This window comes from Geotrypetes seraphini, chromosome 10 (genome assembly GCF_902459505.1).
Source record: "Geotrypetes seraphini chromosome 10, aGeoSer1.1, whole genome shotgun sequence".
Classification (NCBI taxonomy): Eukaryota; Metazoa; Chordata; class Amphibia; order Gymnophiona; family Dermophiidae; genus Geotrypetes; species Geotrypetes seraphini.
Window position 1 is genome coordinate 136125290 of NC_047093.1, and position 24066 is coordinate 136149355.

A 24066-nucleotide genomic window follows, 5' to 3' on the forward strand; every position below is an offset into this window, starting at 1 on the left:
AGATTGGGGTGGGGTAGGAGTAGGAGAGTTTGGAGCAATTTTTGTATCCTTTCATATTTGTGCTATGTAGTTACATTGCTTGCACAGCCCTTGGTATGGAGCTGTCCACGATCATGCCTTCACACTAGAGAATGACACGGGAACAGATTTTTCCCCTTCCCCGTGGAAATTCATTTTCCCGTTCCGTGCCCGTGAGTTCTTTTCCTGTCCCTGCCTCATTCCTACAAGCTCAGTCCTCATCTGCACAAGCTGCAAACATTTTAAAATCATAAGTATTTGAAGCTTGTACGTTAATGGGACAGCAACAGCGATGAAACTTGCGGGGACGGGGAAAAATTTGTCCCCGTGTCTTTCTCTACTTCACACCTTCCCCCGGTCATTCGCGGTCCTGGTCATTCACGGTATTTTCCATCCGCGAACCGCCGACTGAGAGAGGACAGCTAAAGAGGCAGGAGAGAGCAGCCTGATTGGTAAGGCTTGACTTTAGTACAGGAAGAGATGGTCGGAGCATACAGCGAGTGGTTTCCTTCACTCGCCTGCGCTCCGGCTGCTCTCTCCTGCCTTTCCCGCTGTCCTCTCTAGTCTCCCCCGCGAATATCGGGGGAGTACTGTACCACCAACCTGAAGAAAATATACTCCCCTTATTCTTAGAAAGGACAAAGTAGGTACGGAGTTATGGGTAAGACACTGTTTAGGTTTATATACAGTTTGTAATGAGTTGAGGGCACAGAGCCTGTTGCCTCTTGGAATGGATGATTTAAAGGATGAGTATACTTTTCAGGCTGGATGGTTTGTGCATGAGCACAGAAATACAGAACCTGATTAGATGACATGCGCTAGATCCACGCCCTCACCCCCTCTTCGTCATTTTTAGGTGTGGATGGTTTAAAGTGGAGGTTCCCGACTGCTGTGCTGAGAAGCTTAGGAAGCGCAGGCTGTGTTGTGTGCACTCTTTCGCGCTCACCCCTCCCCCATATCCTCCAGACAGCAGGAGTCCACAGCAAGCAGCACTTCTTACCTGGGGCTGCCGCCTCCTTTTCCAGGCTCCCTCTGAAATTGGAACCATACGAGAGGGCCTGTGTGTTTCTTGAGACTGTAAAAGGCCCTGTGTGATTATAACGTCATAGACCTCAAATTTTGAGTGGGCCTTTGAGTAAAACTCCCCCCTATCAAACTTAAAATATTAAATACCCGAGTTGGTGGGGATCCCCAAGCCCCACCTGCCAAAGATATCCTTGATAGCATCTTCAGCAACTTCTTTCCCCGAGCTGTCTGAAGCTGGCATATGCTCAGTTTTCATGCACATGTGAGAACTGGGCATGCGTCTGATGCCGGATGGAAACTGCTGAGCTGCACCGGAGGGACCTCGCAGCTCCTTCGATGATGTCTTCAGCTGGCAGGGTTTAGGGATCCCTGCCTGTGCAGTAAGAATGTGCCACCGCTGGGTGGGCTGGGCCTACTTGTGGCTTTGCAACCGCCGGATAGGAAAGCTAGCAGAAGAAGTGGCGGAGGCAGCAGTAGTTAAATGCCGCTAGCCTGATAACCTCCTGCCTGCCTTTTTGCTGTCAGATCTGCCCTTTCAAAATGAGTACATGATCTCATTACAGAAAGCTTCGTCGCTATCACTTCTCATCTTGATAATCTTATCTCTCTCCTCGCACCGCTGTTCCGCACTGTCATTTGCTGCGGGGTCGCAGTACCCAGCCAACAGCATTTCTAGAGTGAGCTCACAGGTAATCTGCGGCACATGTTCAGTCTTCTCTCTGCTTTCTCTCTTGCAGGGCTTCTATAAAGCAGGCAAGTTTGTCTTCAGTTTTAAGGTAAGTTTTGGATCTGTTTTTATGTTTAAATCATTTTTATTAAACCACTAAAAACAGCACACAAGCAATATAACCAGTTTAATACAAACAAATCACCCCTGACCCCCCCCCCCACCACCTGCCCCAAAAAGAAGAAAAGAACTGAACTAGGGTGCGAGATGAGCGGATCAAAATCAAACCAGCAGCCAAAAACTCATAAATGCAGCAAATAATTCTGTAAGTATGGTGGAACTGTTTTTTTAAAGTAACCATCCCCATGCAAACTTCTCTTTTTTTGGGGGGTGGGAGGGGAGTAGAGTTTGTATTGGACCAGTCCCTTACCCCACACATACCATTCTCTCAGGTGTGCGCACAATGAGATGCCAAGTATGCGACGTACTAAGGCAACTAAATTCAAACAATTGGCAGGAAGTTGTGCATCCCGGCTCCATTTACAAAGCAATATCTCCCTATTAGCAGGGGTAATCAATGTCTGTAGAAACCTGAAAAGATCGGATATGGTAAAAACCATTTTCCTGAAACGGATCTACCAAGTCCCTAATCCGGCCCTCAATAGGAAAAACCAGATCAACTCGATTGACTGAGCCTACATAATGCTGTAATAGCTTATACGCCAGATTATCCCCCAGGTGCAGATCATAAAAGCCCCGGAGTTCTGCCCAGAAATACAGAGTTCCATCGTCCTGAAGAACATGGGTCAACAAACACACTCCTCCCTGTACAAACTTGCAAAACGATGCATTCTCTGAACCGGGCAAGAATTGCAAATTCCCCACCAGAGGCAAAATACTAGCGAACAACTATTACCATTCCAGAGTTTCAATAATTCCATCCAGGCTACACGAAGCGAACAAAGAAGTAGATTAGATTTAGCAGCCAAGGGGAGGAGAGCAAACGGAGCATGCAATAAAGAAAGTAAACTCCACGGTGCCCACAATGCTACTTCAAGAGATTTCGGGGTAAAATCAGAAAACCATTCTTCCAATACCTGCAACAACCAGGCTAAATTATAGAAACGAAGATTAATGATGCCCATGCCCCCCACAACCGATTACCCACCAAAAACTTAAGTGCCACTCTGAGTTTACGGTGATTCCAGCAAAACTTAGACAGAAGGGAAGACAATTTATGCAGGTCCTTTTGCAGAAGCCACAGAGGCAACAATTGCAAAGTATATAGCCATTTCGGAAGCAACGTCGTAGCAAAAAGATGTATACGGTCGTGGACCGAAAGCGGCAGTGGAGTCCATCGAGACAGACAATCTTCCGTATAGCGCAAGTAGAAATTGACACGGTCAATTGGAATACGTAAATAACGGAAAGTCTTGGGCCCACTGAAGTGGGTAAGGCCTTTCCCAGCCCTGTCGAACTTGGGCCAAAGATTTATCTAGGTTTAATCGAAATCCCGAAAAATCTCCATATTCCTGAAAACTCTCCATAAGGGCCGGGAACGAGGTATGTGGGTCGCTGACATGAACTAGGAGATCTTCCGCAAACGCCGAGATAAAAAATGTTTGATCTCCAATCCAAGTCCCCTTTATCTCCGGATTAGATAGAATTTCCCAGATCTGGGGATCCAAAGTTAACACAAACAAAAGGGGAAACAGGATACCTCTGTCCAGTGCCCCGACCAATAGGAAATTTGGCTAATTTTATATTTTACTAAAATTTCTTGTATCACCTTGGCCTTGTCCAAACAAACAGGTTCAGGCAGTTTACGAACTAAAACTTCAGTTTCTAGAGAGGGATTACAATATCTTGATAGAAAAGAAAGTAAACACACACACACAACTAAATCATTCATGCCACAAACATTAAACCATAAAAGGAAAAATTTAAAACAACCAAAATAAATCAAAGTACACTAAGACAAATTAAATGCATTAAATTATATCTGCATTTGAAGCAGCAGGTCTCTGTTTATACTGCCAAAGAACAGAAGGAAGAGTATCTTTCCTAATGAAGCAAACAAATCCAAGAAAACGCAAGTCTGATGACCGACCAAACCAAAACAAGCTCTATTATCTTAAGTGTGACAATCTTATGGTCCCATCAAGGATCCAAGTTTCGGTGTTTGCTTTTGAGAGACTACAGAAGCATTTAATTGCATGACCGTTTTTTAGCTGGCATTATTCGGACCCTTTGTATCTTAGTGTCCTTTTACATTCAACTATCGGCTGGTTTGTTCCCTGAAGAAGGCAGTTTACACTGCCAAAACTTGGATCCTTGTTGAGACTTTAAGATTGTCACGATAATAAAGATTGTTTTGGTTTGATTGGATATCAGCCTTGCCTTTTCTTGGCTCTGTTTATACTGCACATCTAGTCCTCCATTCCAAATGCCAGTGTGGAAAAAAAAAAAAAAGTCTTAAGACACAAGTTTGCTATGCATATTTATTGTAGACATTCTGAAAACCTGACTGAATAAGCATACCCTAAAGATTGCACTTCCTTTTGACACGGAACCAGGTGCCGGAATACTTGAGTCCAGTCGCTGGGCCTGTCGCCCGGATGGAAGAGCTAAAGAGTTTGTCAGAAACAAGTCGATAGCAGATCTTATAGTGGGGGGGAGGGTGTTGCATTTTATTGAGCGCTTTGACTGTCACCTCATGAAAGTTTCTGACGGTCACTGCGTGCTGACAACCTTACTTTTGTGCTCTTACAGGTGGGACAGGGTTATCCGCACGATCCCCCAAAGGTGAAATGTGAGACGATGGTGTATCACCCAAATATAGATCTAGAGGGCAATGTCTGCCTTAATATCCTCAGGTAAGAGGCCATGTGGCCAGCAGGGTAGAAGGGATAATACGGCAGTTCTTTCCTGTGGTTTTGGGGGTCTAAGTCACAGGGCATGGTTTTGAGGAATTGTGGGTGAAAGAGATGATCCACTGCCACTAACTGGGCGGCAAAAACAATTCCTCTGCATCCTTGCCCTTTAAAGAGCCATCCTGCACCTAAGATCATTAAGAAAAGTCGTGGCTGGTTGGACCAAAGTGCGTTGAACCTATCATCCTATCTTCAACAGTGACCAGTCTGGGGTCCAAGTACCTAGCAGCTCCCAAAATTCAAACAATAGATCTGCTCTTACCATGTTTCCCCGAAAATAAGACACTATCTTATATTAATTTTGGATTAAAAAAATGCACTAGGGCTTATTTTCTGGGGATGTCTTTTTGTGTGTGTGTGTATACAACGATCATCTCTCATCCAACCCTTGCGGAGCATCTTTCCATCTCTCCCTCCCATCCCCCTGTGCAGCAGAACCCCGACGACCCTCCCACCACAAGGCCGACATACCTCCATTCCAAATAGCAGCGGTGGCAGCACTGAACAGGCTACTTCGCAGCCTTCCCCACCGGGGCTTTCCCTGTGCCGCGTCTCTGATGACATCATCAGTGATGCGACAGGGATGGGAAGGCCCTGGCGTTGAAGGCCGCAAAGCAGCCTGTTCAGTGCTGCTGCCTCTGCTGTTTGGAATGGAGGTATGTCAGCCTCAAAGTGGGAGCGTCGGTGGGGTTCTGCTGTGCGCAAGGGGATGGGTGAGAGGGGAGAAAAGATGATGCACATTTGGGGGGGGAAGAAAGCGCTGCCACCAGCGAATCAGGAAGTGTCGGGGACAATCGGGAGGTGCTTCAGGGGTCAATCCAACTAGGGCTTATTTTTGGAGTAGAGCTTATTTTCAGGGGTAGGTCTTATTTTCAGGGAAACACGGTAGTTAATTTCCAGGGATGAGCAGCCAGGCAGATAACGTTTTTATGGACTTTTAACTCCAGTTACTTGGCCAGATCCCCCCCTCCCCCCCATAATCTTTATTGATTTTTTTTTTTAATGAACATAATCAAACAACAGATCAAATAAGAAAAATTCTGTTAGAGGGGAAGTGACGTCATCTCACTGAATGGCAGCGTGAAGCAGAAGCTCCGTCGGGCTTTTGTAGCAGTTTGAGATTGGCGCTTCCAAAGTGTCATTTATTAGCCACCATTTCTAGCTGCCCGAGTCCCCCTTCTAATGGCGACTCGTAAACGCCTGGACAAATTCAAATTTTTCGGCGATCCGCCGGAGAAAGCGGGCCCCGGAGGTGGTGAGTGGCATGGGGGAGAAAAAAAACATGGCGGCCGGACCGGCAACTCAGTCTGAGTCGGAAGACGAAGGCATATCAGATCAGCAGGGGGAGGCTGGAGAGGCGCCGAAAAAAACTATGGCAGACTGGTTTAAAGAGCTGAAAGCTGAAATCATCGGTGTGCGGGGAGATGTGAGAGCAGCGATTGCAGAGCTTCAAACGGAGGTCAGTGAGCTGGGAGCTCGTGTTTCAGCTTCAGAGGACCACGTGGCTGCTCTTACTACAACAGTTTCCACTACCACCGATGTTACGGGTCGCCTATGACTGAGCTACGGGACCTTCAGACGCAAGTTGAAGACCTGGAAAATCGCTCTCGGAGATGCAATTTGCGGTTCAAAGGCATCCCTGAAACGGAAGCTTTTCGGGACAGTAAAGAGGTGGTGAGAGCCTTTTGTGCACATCTGCTGAGAGCTAATGGAGCTGAAGTGCCTGATTCTATCGTTCTGGTAAGGGCCCACCGCAGTCTGGGAGCTATCAGGGCCCAGGGCACACGTGATATAATTGCCTGCTTTGGGGAGTTTACGTTGAAGGAACGTATTTTGTTGGCTGGCCGCAGACAAGCAGCTCTCCGTTGGAAAGATCTGGCCGTGGAGTTTTCCAGGATTTGGCGTGGTCTACTTTACAGAAGCGCAGAGCGTTTAAAAGATGTCACGCAAGTGTTGCGCTCTGGGGGCCATAAATATCGGTGGCTATTCCCATTTGGCCATGTGGATGACCATTAATGGCACATCTCGGCGGAGTAAACACAGTGTCGGAAGCTTGGGCGGAGATGAGAGCCCTGGGCTGCGGGACTCTGATAGACGGGGACAGACCTCCGGCAGTAGCATCAACCTCCACGCATGGCGAGACTTGGAGTACCACGTTGCGTTCTGGCAAGAAATCTGCGTAAGTCCCAGACCTGAACATGTTTGGATATTGGGAAGACTTTTTGGTCAGCTTTGCTACCGGGCTTTGACTGGGACTGTTGAGAGACTGGAACTGCCTGGTGGAGCTGGAGACATTGGTTTGATACATGCTGTTTATTTTGTACTATTACCACAGTGCGAGTTTGAGGTTGTATGGTTCTCTGGTTGTTTGGGTTTGGGCTCTAGTGGGATCATTGTTTGCAAGTATGGGGTGTGGGGGGTAGGGGGAGTGCTTGGACGTTGAGTACAGGGTGGAGCGGCATATTGTGACTGTTGGTGGTTGCATTCTTTGGGAGTTTCATTGACTTTGTGGATGGGTGATGATTGCCTTTGGGGGAGGATTGCACTTTCTACACGCTGGCGAGTCCTGCGGCTCAGGATTCGATGCAGCGCAGGGGAGGGGGGTGGGCTCTGGGGGGTTAGGGCGGGGGGTGGGAAAGGGAAGGAGGGTGATAAGCTCTTCACTGTAGGTTCGTGGAATGTTAATGGACTTAATAGTCCGGGTAAGCGCAGTATTGTATATAAAGAGTTGGTACACTTGCAATGGGATGTTTGTTTACTCCAGGAAACACATTTGAGGCCTCGAGATGTGGCAGTTCTACAATCTCCCTATTTTGATCAAATCTTGACCCACCAGGGGTCGGTACCGGGGAAGAGGGTGGGAGGGGGTGGCCATATTGGTTAGAAAGGGACTGGGGTCTAGTGGTTCAACAAGTCTTTCGGGGATGGGGCAGGGAGATTGTTTGCTGTAGTGGCTACATTACAGGGATGTCCCATCACATATTATAAATCTGTATGGTCCCAACACCGGTCAAGCAACATATTTTGGGTCCCTTAGAACTGAATTGGTAGGTTTTGTGAAAGGATCTGTTTATCTGGTGGGGATTTTAATGTTACACCGGATGTTCATTTGGATCACTCTGTAGGAGGGACTCGTTCTCCTACTAGGGCCTCTAGAAGGGCTCTTCTGGCTTTGTTTTCTTCTCTGGGCTTGGTGGACAGTTGGAGGTTATCTCATCCAGCGCAGCGCTCTTACACTCATTACTCTCATGCACATAGATCATATGCGCGAATCGATGGGGTTTGGGTTCATCGTAATTCATGGGGCGGGATTCGACAGGCCGAAATTGATGCTATCCAAATTTCTGATCACGCGCCAGTGTGGGTAGCCTGTGCAGGTTACTGGGATGGAGAGGGGTGTCGTTTTTGGAGACTTAATGAGTCTTTATTGAAAGATCCTGCTGTAATTCGAGAGGTGGGTGCGACCGTGGCTCAGTACCTTCAAAATAATGATAACAATACGGTCACAGATGCGACTTTGTGGGATGCACTGAAGGTGGTAGTACGGGGTGTTTTTATTAAATGGGGTGCTCGCCGAAAGCGTCTGCGGGCGCAGCGTTCTTTGGCACTTCATGAACAGCTGGAGCAATTGACGAAGTTACATCAGAGACACCAGGACCCCTTAGTATATGAACATCTTGTTAAGGTACGCGCGGAACTTTCCTTACTACAGATGGAGGAGTATGAGTTCTTGAGGTTGCGCTTACGCCAAACTGTTTATGAGTATAATAACACACCTGGATCTCGATTGGCTCGACTTATTAAGTTGAGGCAGGCGAGAGCGACTATTACAAGGATTCGGGACTCTGCGGGCACTGTGCATTGTACTGATTCGGCTATTAGCTCCGTTTTCCTCGATTATTATTCTGACTTGTATCGGACTTCGGGGGGGGCGAGATTCCACTGTCATTAGCGGGGTACCTTTTCTGCGTTAAAGCTGGCCACAGCTTTCGGACGCTGAATAGAGATTTGCTTAATGAGGCCTATTGAATTAGGGGAAGTTCTGGGAGTCATTGCTAATTTGAAGTTGGGCAAATCACCTGGGCTAGATGGGTATACTAATCAATTTTATAAACTTTTTCGTGAGATTCTGGCTCCATTGTTGGTCCGCGTAGCGAATGGGGTACGAGGTGGTTCCCCGTTGCCCAATTCGATGGGGAGGCAGGGATTTTCGGTCTTGCTCAAGCCGGGCAGAGATCCTATTGGGTGTGGGTCGTATAGACCGATTTCGTTATTGAATACTGATGCAAAAAATTCTAGCGAAAGTTTTGGCTCTTCGTTTGGGTAAGGTACTGCCTTCTCTGGTACATTTGGATCAATCTGGTTTTGTTCAAAGACGGCAGGTTAGTGATAATATTAGACGAACGTTACATCTTTTGTGGGCCGCACAGCGGACTTCTGCAAACATTGCCTTTTTGGCGATTGATGCAGAGAAGGCTTTCGATCAAGTTGCGTGGGAATTTTTATGGCAAGTGATGCATCGGATGGGGTTGGGCTCTTTCTTTTTGGCTTGGGTGCAAGCCTTTTATAGGGCTCCTAAGGCTACCGTGCGTATTAATGGGATTTATAGTGAATTTTTTTCCATAGGGAGAGGCACTCTGTTGTTCGCTCTTTCTATGGAACCATTGGCTATTCGTATTCGGGAACATGGGGACTTATTGGGGGTGAAGGTTGGAGATCTTGAACATCGTTTAGCACTGTTCGCCGATGATGTGTTGTTGTATGTTCGGGAACCGGAGGTTTCATTGCCGATTCTTGTTGATCTTTTTTTTGGAGTATGGGCAGGTTTCGGGATTTACGGTGAATATGGATAAATCTGAGCTGTTGAGTGTTAATTTGGGAGAAGAGGACCAGCGCCGTTTGGCTGTCCGGTTTCCCTTCCGCTGGGCTCCTGGGGTTATCCGCTACTTGGGGATTCGTTTACCTGTGGATTTATCCCAATTGTATACAGTTAACTATGCACGGATTATTCAACAGATCCGGAATGATATTCAACGCTGGAATGGGTTTTGGTTGTTCTGGTTGGGTCGCATAGCAGTTCTTAAGATGAATGGTTTTACCCCGCTTGCTTTTTCTTTTCCAAACATTACCGATTTCGGTCCCTTCTCTAGTTTTGAAACAGTTGCATACTCTGTTTTTTCGTTTTATTTGGCAGGGGAGACCTCCTCGTATCTCTAGGGCCGCTTTGTGGGCGGCCAGGTCCAGTAGGGGGCGTGCGGTACCGAATTTGTTTTGGTATTTCCGAGCCGCTCAATTACGACTTTTATTGGATTGGGAGATTGCAGATTATAAGTTGGCGGTGCGCATAGAACAATTTGTGGGTCGCCCCTGTTTGAAGTATTTGCTTTGGTCTTCTTCCATAGGTGCTCGGAGATTCGTGGTTCCGGGAAACCCGTTTCTGGAACATCTTTTGAAAGTGTGGTGTGATACCCGTCGACGTTGGGGGGGGGGGAGTGTGGTTTTTTGGTGCGGTGCGGGAGGAGCCCTTGTTCCAGCTGGAGGGGAGAGTTCTGCATTTGTGTGGTGGGCACAATTATGGTTGCATACTTTTCGGGATGTGCTTCAAAAGGGGGTCCTGGTGTCTTTTGAAACCTTCCGGCTTAGTGCTACCTTGCCCAGAGGAGATTTTCTGGCTTATTCTCAAATACGTCATTTTCTTCATTCTCGGGGATGAGATCGGGGGTCCCTTCAGTCTATTGATTCCTTTGCTCACATGTGGTTCACTCTTAAGAGCCTTCCTAAGCCTATCTCTGTTCTTTACCAATATATTCGGGGCTCCTATTCCTTTCCGTCTCTCTATCAGCGAGCCTGGGAGGTGGATTTAAACTGTACATTTTCTGACCAGGAGTGGGCTCTGATCACTACTGAAGTGGGCAAGGCCACCTCTTGTGCACTCATTAAGGAAAATGCCTATAAAGTGGTACTCCGGTGGTATTATACGCCGGAACGTCTTCACCGTATGTATCCAGGTGTTTCAGCTTTGTGTTGGAGATGTGGGTTGGCCTTGGGGACATTTTTGCATATTTGGTGGAGACAGGTGGTGGGGTGTTTATCACAATTGTTACAAATATTATTGCCTTTTTCTCTGCAGGGTTGCTTGCTAGGCCTTTACAATGTATGTTTATATACATGGCAAACTAAGCTTCAACGGTGGGGTCTAGCGGCAGCTAAATGCTTGATTGCTGCTCATTGGAAGCAGGGGCTGGCACCCACTCAATTGGATTGGACTGTTAAACTTCATTTTATTGTAATATGGAACTGTCCTATAGCAAAGCATCATGGCTATTATTATACTTATACCCGGACTTGGACACGAAATACTTGATAAAATTGCATCTTTATCTTGAGCTTACTTCTGTGGGGAGGGGGGGATTGAGGTCTGGGGGGGCTCTCCTGAAGAACCAACTGGGGGGCCCTCTTTGCTGGAGGTGGAGCTTGGGGGTGGGGGGGGGGTTATGGAGTTCTGGTTGCTGATGGGTATCAGGGGCTTGATTGTATAGTTGGGGGAGATTCTGTGACTTGTAGATCTATTGCTGTGCTCTTTGATTACTGGCTGTATGTTCTGTTGTCCATGATATTCATATTATGGTTTGTATATTTTCAAAACTTTTCAATAAACATTTATTAATTAAAAAAAAAAAAGAAAAATTCTGTTAAATTGACCGCAGATTTCCACAGCTTAATTATGCAGAAAACCGACTTGTCCCTGATAACACTTGATGGCACGCCAGCCGAGTCTTGTCTTTGTTTAATCATCTTTTCTGTGTTTTAATCCACAGAGAGGACTGGAAGCCTGTACTCACGATAAATTCTATAATTTATGGTCTTCAATATCTGTTTTTGGTAAGTGTCGATGGGCTGATTAAGGGAAGCAAGTATGATGACATGGCTGTATTAAGACTGATAGTTTTGTATCATTGTAGCTTCTGGCCCTATTCAAAGCCAGGCTAAAACCTCATCTTTTTGAGGCTGCTTTAACTCCCTATTTACCATGTTATTTAATCATTCCAATAATAAATGAAATTTCCTGAACTTTTATATGTCCTGATTGTTGCTGTTTTCCTGGTCTCACCGCATCTGGGTAGGTAGAACCAACATTTTCAGCCATCATGGTGTGGCTTTCTTCAGGGTATGCTATGAGGTTTGCAGTTTGTCTTTATATATAGTGGGTTGGCTGACGTGATTGAAAACGGGGGGGGGGGGGGGGAGGGGTGTCTGTTGGTCATGAATTTAAATTTTGGCGGGAAAGTTCGTTTGTCACAGATTTGAAATGTGGCGGGAGTTTGTCGGTCACAGATTTGAATTCTGGTGGGAAATTTGAATTTTAGCAGGTACATTTGTTGGACCCAATTTAAATTCTGGCGGGGAAGTCTGTGGTCTGATTTTTTTGAATTCTGACAAAGACATGGGGGGCGAAGGGGTTCAAATGTGTGACCAACAAACTTTCCTGCCAAAATTCAAATTCATGACCAACAGACCTCCCTGTTCTCAATCAGGTCAGCCAACCCACTATATATAAAGGCAAACTGCAGACCTCACAGCATTCCCTGAAGAAAGACCCACCATTATGGCTGAAACATCGGTTCTACCTACCCAGACGTGGCGAGACCCGGAAAACAGCAACAATCATGACACCAACTGTGGAAGCTTAAGAAAACTCTGTTTGTCCTGTTTGTCTGTAAGATTTGTCGAGCAGCAAAGACTGTTCCTTACATTTTTGTGTACAGCAGTGATTCCCAAACCTGTCCTGGGTGAACCCCATGTCCAGGGCAGAAATTCAGGAGGGGGCCCTAATCCTCTCTCTTCTCTGCACCCTCCCCCCCTAGGATATCTCCACTTCCCATTTCTGCCACAAACAAAACAACTTTCAATTACTTCTTTACACACAAGACACAGACAGACCTTTACCAAATACAGAACAAGGCATCACAAATAGAAATTGAACTGGGAACCCCAAGAAATTAAACTCAGCAAGTACTACAACACTGGAGAAATAAAACAAGATATGCACCTCTCTCTGTACTGAACACACAGGGATCCCAGGCCCAGGTCCACCAAAACTTAGTCACCTCCCTTGTTGTGGCTTGTGGAGATCCCAAAATCCTGCCAGTTGAAAACCACCTCCTCCATTCTGGCAGCCAGAAATCTTCAAGCTCTGTAACTAGCGGCAGTGTTCCGGAGCTGCAACCAACTGCAGAGCTTGAAGAGTTCTGGCTGCTGAACTGGAGAAAGTCTACAGCTGGCAAGGCTTTGGGAAGCCCAAGAACTTAGGTATTTATATTTTGCATTTGAGTACAAGGCATGGTGGGAAGAAAATTTAGTGCACAATAAGAGTGTACCTAGGAAAAGGCAGCATCTTATACAATGCAGCAAGCACTGGAACACCAATATACCCAATGTAAAATTAATCAAGCCAGATTAATACAGATCGATCCCTCACCGTTGATGCTAACAGAAAACTATGTCTTTCATACACAGAAACACCCTCGCCTGATATGGAATAAGTAATCGCAAACTAAAAATAGAAATATGTAGACAAAAGTTAACTGAACCATCTAGAAACCAGACTCTGCATACAATTCAACACCACAGAAACAGTGATGCATGCCCTCTAATATTGTACAAAATATAAAAATAGAAGATGTAAATTTGAAAAAAAGATAAACAACAAATCACTTTACAAATTAACAAAAAAAGGAAAATAAGATACCATTTTATTGGACCAATACATTTATCAATTAGCTTTCAAAGGTCAAAACCTTTTTCTTCAGGCCAGTAAAGTATGCTGCTGTTATAGTATCCTGTCCTGACCTGAGGAAGGGGGATTTGATCTCTGAAAGTTAGTAAAAAAATGTATTAAAATTAGTCCAATAAAATTATCACCTTATTTCTATTTGTAAACATTTATTGACACAGCTACAATACTACTTTATCCTTAAGCAAAATAAAATAAATTTTTTATCTACCTTTTGTCTGGTTTCTGCTTTCCTCATCTCATCATTCTCTTCCTTCCATCACTGTCTGCCTTCTCTCTGCCTCTTCTATATGGCATCTGCTTTCTTTCTATGCCTCTTCCAGAAACTGTCTACCCGTCCCTTCCATCTCTCCCTCCCCCTGCTTCCCCCATTGTCTGGCATATCTGTCTTCTTTCCTTCCATCTCTCCCTCCCTTCCTGCAGTGGTTTTTAGCATCTCTCTCCTCCTTTCCTCCCCTCAGATCTGGTATCCGTCTCCTCCCCCTCCCCTCATCCTCTTTCATCTCTCTCTCCTCTCCATAATTCTTTTCGTCCCTGGTCTTCCTTCTCAATTTATTTTCTGCTTCTGTCTAGATTAAATTTTTTCTTATTATCCAGTCCTCAATTTCCCTCTTTTCATTGTGTCTGCCTAGGGCTTGCCACCTCTTTCCCTCACCCCTTCCAGTAACTCTATCCTTGTCCCCTAATCCAGCATGTGCCCTTTTTTCTTTATCCCCTCCTTCCATCCAGTATGTGCTCCCCTCTCCTCACCACTTCTCTTCAGCATCTGCTCCCCCTCTCTCTTCCCTACTTCCATCCAGCATCTGCTCCCCTCAGCACTTCCTTCCAGTGTCTGTTCCTCTCTCTCCCCTCAGCACTTCCTTCCAGCATCTGCTCTCTCTCCCCCACCCACTCACTCTCTCTCCTTCTCGCTTCCTTCCAGCATCTGCCCCCCTCCTCGCTTCCTTCCAGTGTCTGCCCCCCTCTCTCTCTCTCTCTTGCTTCCTTCCAGCATCTGCTTCCCTCTCTCCTTCTCGCTTCCTTCCAGCATCTGATTCCCTCTCTCCTTCTCGCTTCCTTCCAGCATCTGCTTCCCTCTCTCCTTCTCGCTTCCTTCCAGCATCTGCTTCCCTCTCTCCTTCTCGCTTCCTTCCAGCATCTGCTTCCCTCTCTCCTTCTCGCTTCCTTCCAGCATCTGCTTCCCTCTCTCCTTCTCGCTTCCTTCCAGCGTCTGCTTCCCTCTCTCCTTCTCGCTCCTTCCAGCGTCTGCTTCCCTCTCTCCTTCTCGCTTCCTTCCAGCGTCTGCTTCCCTCTCTCCTTCTCGCTTCCTTCCAGCGTCTGCTTCCCTCTCTCCTTCTCGCTTCCTTCCAGCGTCTGCTTCCCTCTCTCCTTTTCGCTTCCTTCCAGCGTCTGCTTCCCTCTCTCCTTCTCGCTTCCTTCCAGCGTCTGCTTCCCTCTCTCCTTCTCGCTTCCTTCCAGCGTCTGCTTCCTCTCTCCTTCTCGCTTCCTTCCAGCGTCTGCTTCCCTCTCTCCTTCTCGCTTCCTTCCAGCGTCTGCTTCCCTCTCTCCTTCTCGCTTCCTTCCAGCGTCTGCTCCCCTCTCTCCTTCTCGCTTCCTTCCAGCGTCTGCTCCCCTCTCTCCTCGCTTCCTTCCAGCGTCTGCTCCCCTCTCTCCTCGCTTCCTTCCAGCGTCTGCTCCCCTCTCTCTCCTCGCTTCCTTCCAGCGTCTGCTCCCCTCTCTCTCTCCTCACTTCCTTCCAGCGTCTGCTCCCCTCTCTCTCTCCTCGCTTCCTTCCAGCGTCTGCTCCCCTCTCTCTCCTCGCTTCCTTCCAGCGTCTGCTCCTCTCTCTCTCCTCGCTTCCTTCCAGCGTCTGCTCCCCTCTCTCTCTCTCCTCTCTTCCATTCCAGCGTCTGCTCCCCTCTCTCTCTCTCCTCGCTTCCTTCCAGCGGTCTGCTCCCCTCTCTCCTCTCTCCTCGCTTCCTTCCAATGTCTGCTCCCCTCTCTCTCTCTCTCTCTCTCTCTCTCGCTTCCTTCCAGGTCTGCTCCCCCCCACTCTCTCTCTCTCGCTTCCTTCCAGTGTCTGCTCCCCTCTCTCTCTCTCTCCTTCTCGCTTCCTTCCAGCGTCTGCTCTCCTTTCTCACTCCTTGCATCCATCCATCGTCCTTCCCCTCCACACAATAACCTGAAGCACCCCCTCAACCTCTTCCTCTCTTTAGGCCATCTCTCTCCTGTCCCTCACCTTTGCAGCGCTTTTCCAAACCTCGACCGTTTTCTCGCTCAGACGGGCCCTGACCCAGTAGCCATTCTCACAGTTTACATGCAGCTGCCCTGAAGCTTCTCCTCTGGCACAGCGTCCTGTTTCCACCTAGGCGAATCGCGTCGGAGGAGAAGCTTCAGGGCAGCCACATGCAACTTGTGAGGATGGTTGCCATGTCAGGGCCCCTCTGAGCGAGAAATCTTTTGAGTTTGAAAAGCGCTGTGACGGTGAGGAGAAGGTGGAGGGAGATGGCCCGATGAGGGGAAGAGATTCTTGGACCGCAGGGCCTCCTGGAGCTGTGGGGCCCAGGGCAACTGCCCTGTTTGCCCTTCCCTAAAGCCGAACCTGCCCATTCAGTCAGGTTTACAGGTTATGCATGTGTATGTAATGGACACAGAGTATATAAATTGATTTTATGCATATTCTCTGTGGATATCCTGAATATCTGACTGTCTGGGCTTCCTTCAGAACAGGTTTGGGAATTGCTATTAGATGGACACAGCGCTGTACATCAGAGAGGCAGCCTAGTGCAGGGGTCGACAATGTTTTTAAAGCAGAGCCAGTTTATCCTAAAGATTTGACCTGAGATTTACAAAGAGCCGCAATGAGTAAAGAAGGGAGTTGAAGATATTCCTGGTCTCTCACTCTCTCTTCCTCCCCAAGGTCTAGCGTCTCTCCCCTGTTTCTTCCCGCCAACCCCTTGCAGGTCTCTGCACCTCTCTTCCCTCCCTTCCTCTCCTGCCCATCCCTCTACCCCAACCCATAGCCAATCTCAGTCCCCACCCCACAATCCCCCCCTTCCGGCCTACCGAGGTACCTGGTGGTCCAGCGGGGTATTTGTGGCAGGAGCGCAACCCTCTCGATCCTGCCTCCACGTGACTGCCTTCTAATGCCACAACTTCTCATGGTTGCTAGCAGCATTTCCTGTAGTTCGTGCTCCTGCCATGAAGTCCCTCCCACTGGACCACCAGGTACCTCAGTAGGCCCAGGGTGGGGGGAATCGGGTGAGTCGTGGTCTGGAGAGCCACAGGTTGCCGACTCTTGGCCTAGTGGGTTATTATCCATAAAAGTATGCTCTTGAGTCATTTGCCATTATTCTTTGTCCTTCTCTCTCCTCCTAACTGCAGGAGCCAAATCCCGAGGACCCGTTAAACAAGGAGGCAGCCGAGGTCCTGCAAAACAACCGGCGCTTGTTTGAGCAGAATGTCCAGCGTTCCATGCGGGGCGGCTACATTGGATCCACCTACTTTGAGCGTTGCCTAAAAATAGAACTGAGCGGCTCCGCAGCGCGGGAGACCACCACCTTTTCCCTCTCTCGCCCATATAACCCCTCCCCTTGTCCCATCTTGGAGAGACTGCAGGGATCCACTGCCCAGGCCTCTCACTGTTCAATGCCTTTGCTAGCCCTGGTGGGGGCCAGAGGAGCACGGGCAGCTCAGTTCTTTTTGCCAGTCTTATCCTTAGCATGTCTGGAAATGCCCTCCCCCCAGATCGCTCCAGTTGTTTTGGTCTATCTCCCCCACCTCCACCCCCCCCTGTTTTTTTGTTTTGTTTTTTTTTTTTGCTTAATTTTTTTTCATGCTGTGTAAGTGTTTAACTGAAACCTTTTGAGAGATTTGTTTTGTTCATTTTTTTTTCTAGGGTGAGTATGGTTAAATACTGACTCCCCCCCAACCTCTTTCCCTTCACCCTAGATCGTACCATTCTGGAATTTTGTTGCAGAGAAGGGGAAGGATTCCGAGATGGGATCAACATTCCTTGAATCTGGAATTTTTCCACCGTCACTTACTCCATATTATTACCACTGAAATGTGTTTAATGGGTGCTAGTCTCTGCCTGAGTGTGAAGACCAACTTCAGGAAGGTCTCCAGGCCGCTAACACCTTTTATTTTTGTTTCCAAGTTTCTGGCTCTCAGCCCGAACAGATTACATTTAGTAAGTAGTGGAACGGTAGCCAGGCCTGAGGCCGAACTCGCGAGATAGCAGTGCAAGCAATGAGAAAACTGTCCTGCGTTGCCAGTCCTGTCAGTAGCTGTCTGGTGCTGCTGTAACTTATTTAACAAGCACACTGTGGCCCCTGCCTCCACCCTGCTCCCAGAACCTTACCGAGGAAGGGCGGCAGTTCCTTTCTTCCAGCTTTCAGTTGGGGCCAAAAGTGACCAGTTGGAAAGTGACCTGCATCTTGCTCGCCAAAGAAGCTGTCGCGATGAGCAAAACGTGCTTCTCTCGCCTCTAAAAGCACATGCTTTAAGTGTTGCTTATGTCTTTACATTGAGATAGCATTTTGTGAATGTGTGATGCCATGGGGGCAGCACTTGGGTTGTTTTCCCCCCCCCGCACACACACGCACACACACACTGGCAGAGCGCAACCTTCATGGACAAGCTGCTTTGGGCGGGTATTGCTTCTCCCCTCACATGATATGTTTGCTTCTCCAGCAGAGCGAAGCTAACGAAGAGTCACTGTGAGCTTTCACTTTTGCTTGCAGGGGGCTCTCGCAGCATGTGAAACTAGGCTCGTCTTTCAGTTCCCTCTTGGAAAGAGGGGCCTGCAGATTTCAGGGTTTTTGGCCCTTTAGCCATGTGTGTGTGTGTGGGGGGGGGGGATTATTTTCCGTCCTTGCCTAGTCACCCTTTTCCTCTTGTACCTCTGGCCCCCTTTTCTTTTGTTTTGGTTGGTCACCCAGAATCGAGTTGAAGGCACATATTTATTAAACGAGTGATTTCAGCTGTTGTACAGGCAATGTGGATAGTAAGATCTACACTAGGGACAACTTTACCCCACCAAAGAGGAGCAGGGGAGTGAGGGTGCAGAGGGGGGAGTTGCCATCACTCGCCGTGGGTGATGACTACAGCCCGTAGTGGCTCACTAGCCAACCTGCCTGGCTTTGTACCCTTGTCTTTCCCGGAGATGCCCCAGAAGGGACAGGGGAAGAGACTCATCTGAGCCCGTTTCAGTTTTAGAGTCAACACGTATACTGATGTGTCTGGTTTTAAAAGAAAAATAAATAAATTGTAAGTGAACCTGAATCTCACAAGCCCCGATGATGTATGTTGTGGTGTTTTTTTTTGTTTTGTTTTTTTTTTTTCTTTCTTTTTTAATTAATATTGCAGGATGGGAAAAGATGTTGGAGGATAAATTCATTGTAGTTTTCGCAATGTCGGGTTATTAAAGGGGGAACATCGTCACTGCCTGCATTCTGGTGTGATTTTATCTTTCTGCCTCTTGCTATACTTTTTTCTCTCAGGGTTATGTACGAGGGATCGTCAAAAAGTTTCTGTGCTTTTATTTTTTTTTTTTCTAAACACAATTAAATATTTTAAAAGCAAATGACATCACGACCTGCAAGGTGAGCTGGCTTGCCTGACTAGTCGCACGCCGTTCTATGACACGCCCTCTTACCACTTCTGCCCCAACCATTTCCCGCAAAAATATGAAAGTGCAGAAAGTTTTTGAAGAACCATTGTATTTTTAAGTTCTTAACTATTGGAGCTCCTATAATGTTAACAAACTAGTATGACCTCTCTCGTGCTCTCTGAGACAGATATGTTAGGATCCGTAAAATGAAAAGTGTTGTACGTATTTATGTGCAGGTGGGGCACGAGCAATATCATGCAATGTAATGCATTTAGGCAGTAAAAAATAAGGAATATGAGTACAGAATGTCAGGTGCAACTCTGGGAAAAAGTGAACAAGAAAGGGATCTGGGTGTACTGATAGATAGGACCCTGAAGCCGTCGGCACAATGTGCGGCAGCGGCAAAGAAGGCAAATAGAATGTTGGGCATGATAAAGAAAGGAATCTCGAGTAGATCGGAGAAAGTTATAATGCCGCTTATAGGGCAATGGTCAGACCCCACTTGGAATACTGCGTCCAACATTGGTCTCCCTACCTAAAGAAGGATATAAAACTGCTGGAGAGGGTGCAGAGACGAGCGACTAAACTGGTGAAGGGTATGGAGAAACTGGAATATGAGGATCGACTTAAAACACTGGGATTGTTCTCCCTTGAGAAAAGGAGACTGCGTGGGGATATGATCGAGACCTTCAAAATACTGAAAGGAATCGACAAAATAGAGCAGAGAAGATTATTTACATTGTCCAATTTGACACGGACAAGAGGACATGAAATGAAGCTAAGGGGGGGCAAGTTCAGGACTAATATCAGGAAGTTCTGCTTCACACAGAGAGTGGTTGACATCTGGAATACTCTCCCAGGGGAGATTATTGCGGAATCGACAGTCCTAGGCTTCAAAAGCAAACTAGATGCATATCTCCTTGAGAGAGGCATATAAAGATATGGTTGGCTATAAAATAAGCCAGGTGTATACCTGGCAGGGCCTCCGCGTGTGCGGATCGCCGGACTTGATGGACCAAAGGTCTGATCCGGAGATGGCGCTTCTTATGTTCTAATAGCTAAGGTATCTGCAGCCAAATCTTACTGCTTGCCAGTAGCTGTAGTCAGTGTTGTAGTAAGGGAGGGACGGACCGCCCCAGACACCGTTTTGGAAGGGGCGCCAGTACTTCTTAGTTCCCCACGCCACCCTTGCGCCCTTCTCCTTCCCATACCTCTTTAAAATCTTTGCCAGCACCAACAACTGCGCTAGACTTGGCTCCCTCTTAAATCGCTTCCGGGTTGCAGGGCCAGGAAGTGACGTCGGAGGGAAAGCCAACACCAGCATGAGTAGTAGGCCGGAGAAGCTGATTGCGCTGGCAAAGATTTAAAGAGGTATAGGGGGGGCACTGACACCCAGACTGCGGTTTTACTCACGTTTAAATTGCAAGAAAGGGGATAGAGTCAACAAAAAATATATCTCTATACACAGCTACAGTGGAAATATAACAGTGTTGTTAATATACAAATACATCAAAAGAATGCTTAACTTTGTGAAAGAGACAAGATGTAAATGTTCCGCTCATATAGTAGAGAGTTGCGCAGAGACAGAAATCCCACCCGTCCCTGCCAAAATCCCACCCATCCCCGTGAGGAATGCCCTCCCGCCTGTCCCTATAAACTTCAGAAATAGTTTTTTCATTTAATTATGCTACTGAATTAAAGGCTCTGGTAGAGACCCATTTACAAATAAGCAAAGAGATTTTATTAATTTGGAAATATTAATTTGGAAGAATACATACTTTGTAAACAGGTTTCTACCAGAGCCTCTAATGTAAATATAAAATATAAATACTCAGCTGATGAGAACCCCGAATCTGTCAGCTGAGGACTTCCTTTGCAGTTGGCTGTGGATCCCTTTTGCCAAGCTTGGCAGGCAGCAGTCTCTGAGTCACAGATGCTGGCACCTCAGTGGCTCATGGATGCTGCCAGTGACCTGCTGTGCTTGGTGGAGGGGAGTTCTGGCCGTCTCTGGAGGAGGTCCTCTGCTGGCGGTGCTTGGGGGATCCCCACCAGTCACAGCAAGGGTCAGCAAGTACTTCAACACTGTAGAAATAAAATCAGAAATGCATTTCCTTTTCTTTTGAACACAATACAAAGACATCTGCTATATACATTTCCCAAAGCTAACATATTTTAGTCAATAAATTCCGTTTTTTACCTTTGTTGACTTATTTTTCCATAAAGTTGGTTCCGGTTTCTTTTTTCCACTTTCCCATCTTCTGTAAATTCTTCTGTTGCTGTCCATTGGTTCCTCCTACCATTGTCCAGGATTTATCCCTTTCTCATCTTTCGTGCCTGCCCACCAGCCCCATGCCCAACATTTCTCCTTCTATCACCCCTCTCCAGCACCATGCCACATCTCTCCCTCCATTCCCTTCACCACTTTGTCCAACATTCTTCCCTCTTGCATCCATTTTAATCTGTCCCACTGTTCCCTTTCCACCACAATATTTCTCCCTCTAATATGTATCTCACTCCCTCCCTATGACCAAAAATTATCCTTTCTTCCATTCCCGTGTACACAACTATCTCTTTCCCTCCCTTCCTCCATCCTCTTTCCCAAGTTCATGCCTTGTGTCCAAAAACGCACTCCCTCCCCCACCTCAGCATCTCTTTCCCTCCCTTCCTCCATCCTCTTTCCCAAGTTCATGTCTTGTGTCCAAAAACACACTCCCTCACCCACCTCAGCATCTCTTCTTTCCCTCCCCTTCCTCCATCCTCTTTCCCAGTTCATGCCTTGTGTCCTAAAAACACACTCCCTCCCCCACCTCAACATCTCTTTCCCTCCCTTCCTCCATCCTCTTTCCCAAGTTCATGCCTTGTGTCCAAAAACGCACTCCCTCCCCACTTTTGTGTTCCGCCTCCCAGCCCTCATCTGCAAGCAAATTACCAGCAAAATGGAGCTTGAGCCGTGAGGCTCATCTTCTATTTCCTGCCTGCACTACCCAGCACACATAGCCGACCTGAAGTCTTCCCCGATGTCAGTGCTGACGTGGGAGGGGAGGGTTTTGCTTAAGCCTCCTCCGATGTCAGCGCTGACATGGGGGAAGGACTTTTGGTCGGCTGTGTGCTGCGGCAGGGCAGGTAGGAAAAAGAAGAGCCTCGCGGCTCGAGTTGCATCGAACCCCACGGGATCCCTGTGACCCTAGGGGGCAACCCCACGGGATCCCCGTGACCCGAAGGGGAAACCTGTGGGATCCCCGCGGGATTCCCGTCCCCATTCCCGTGCAGCTCTCTATCATATATAGCGGAATCACTGACCCATATCAAATTTAAATCTGTATACTTTGGAGGAAAGGCAGGAGAGGGGAGATTCATTCTTAGAGAATACAGAGTATGATTGACGTTTAATTCACAAATTTTTCAAAAAAGATACATTTTCATAGATTTTTGAAAGGTGTAATAAGACTGAGTCTGGGAAATTAGTTACTTAACCAATTGTTCAATTTGCCTGCCCAAAATGCAAACATTTTATCAAGAAATCTTTTATAACAGCAATGTTTTAGTGTAGGATAGGCAAAGAAATTGATTCTTCGAGCAGACTTTTTTTAAAATCCCATATAGTTCAAACCGTGAAGATAGGTAAGCTGGAGCCAAGCAGAACAACGTTTGAAACAAATACAAGCAAATTTAAATAACACCCTAGCTTTGAAAGGCAACCAGTGTAGCTGCTGATAATATGGGCTAATATGATCATATTTTTTTCAGAGTTTTTTTTTTGTTAGCTCCCAGATATATTAGAAGACTGTCACCGACAGTCTAAAAGATGTAGCTTCAAAATATTTTTTGATTGATAGTTTTTAGTTTCCATAGGGCAGCAAAATATTTTTTAAGCAGGGGTTGGACCAGGATTCTGATTTATCTCTGTTTTGTTTTGACTTTTAAGTCCTGGATTATAGAAATTCTTGGAACCATATGAAGTGTGTGGGCGCAGTGGTTGGATCTACAGCCTCAGCACCCTGGGGTTGTGGGTTCAAACCCCGCACTGCTCCTTGTGACCCTGGGCAAGTCACTTAATCCTCCATAGCTCCAGGTACGTTAGATAGATTGTGAGCCCACCGGGACAGAGAGGGAAAATGCTTAAGTACCTGATTGTAAAAACCGCTTAGATAACCTTGATAGGCGGTATATAAAATCCTAATAAACTTGAAACTTAAACTTTATAGTAGGATGGCATGATCTACCAGGTCAAATGCTGCCGAAAGATCAAGTTGTATGACCAGCATCTCCTTGCCTTTGCTTAGTTGCTGTCAGGCTGAGTCCAGGAGCGACCCTAATAGTATCTGTTCTGTAGTTGGTCCTGAACCCAGATTGAGGGGTGAAGTAGGCTGTGGTCTTCTAAGTAGTTTGTGAGGTATTGTGCCACAAGGCCTTCCATTAGTTTTACATATATTGGTATCGAGGCTATGAGTCTATAATTGGAAAGTAGATTTGTTGCGCCCTTTGGATCTTTCATGATTGGGGTGATGATAATCTTGCAGAGTTCCTGTGGGAATTGGTCCTCTGTGAGCAATGATTGTACCCATTGCATGAGGTGAGTACAGAATTTTGGAGTGGAGTCGTAAAGGTCGCATGCTGCTTGACTATACTTTTTTATAGAGTCAGTTCAGGCCAAGCCATTGCATTGTTGGAAAGTCGCTCCACATCCTGTCTGCTGCAGCAGACTCTCCTGTGGGGTGTAATGAGACCTCATCCAGGATACTTGGGGTGTTTCCAAAGGTGGTCTTGGCGGTTGTGATCTTGTTTTTGAAGTGTTCTGTGAGTCGGGTGGCTGGCGGGGGAAGGCTTCCCTTGGTGGCTAGGTAGGGTTTGGGGTCGGTGAGCTCTTACTAGTTTGAATAGTTTGAATAGTTTTTATGTGTTTGGACTTCCATACCTACCTCTTTGGAGTAGAACACTTTCCATTTCTCCTTTAGTTTAATCTTATATTGTTTCATCAGGAGAGCCGATGTGGCAAGGAACACGTTGAAGTTGCGACACCCCTTCTCTTCCTACA

At 47.0% G+C, this 24066-nt stretch overlaps 1 protein-coding gene across 1 annotated transcript in view; it reads left to right on the forward strand.

Moving 5' to 3' along the window:
* The window catches only part of UBE2M (ubiquitin conjugating enzyme E2 M), a 40163-nt gene extending 21450 nt beyond the window's left edge, over positions 1-18713 (forward strand). The window contains exons 3-6 of the mRNA XM_033961950.1: positions 1782-1820; positions 4484-4587; positions 11463-11526; positions 16802-18713. Coding sequence (XP_033817841.1) covers positions 1782-1820; positions 4484-4587; positions 11463-11526; positions 16802-17263 — 669 coding nt within the window. The 3' untranslated portion in view covers positions 17264-18713. The remainder of the gene's footprint in view (positions 1-1781; positions 1821-4483; positions 4588-11462; positions 11527-16801) is intronic.
* The last annotated feature ends 5353 nt before the right edge of the window (positions 18714-24066 follow it).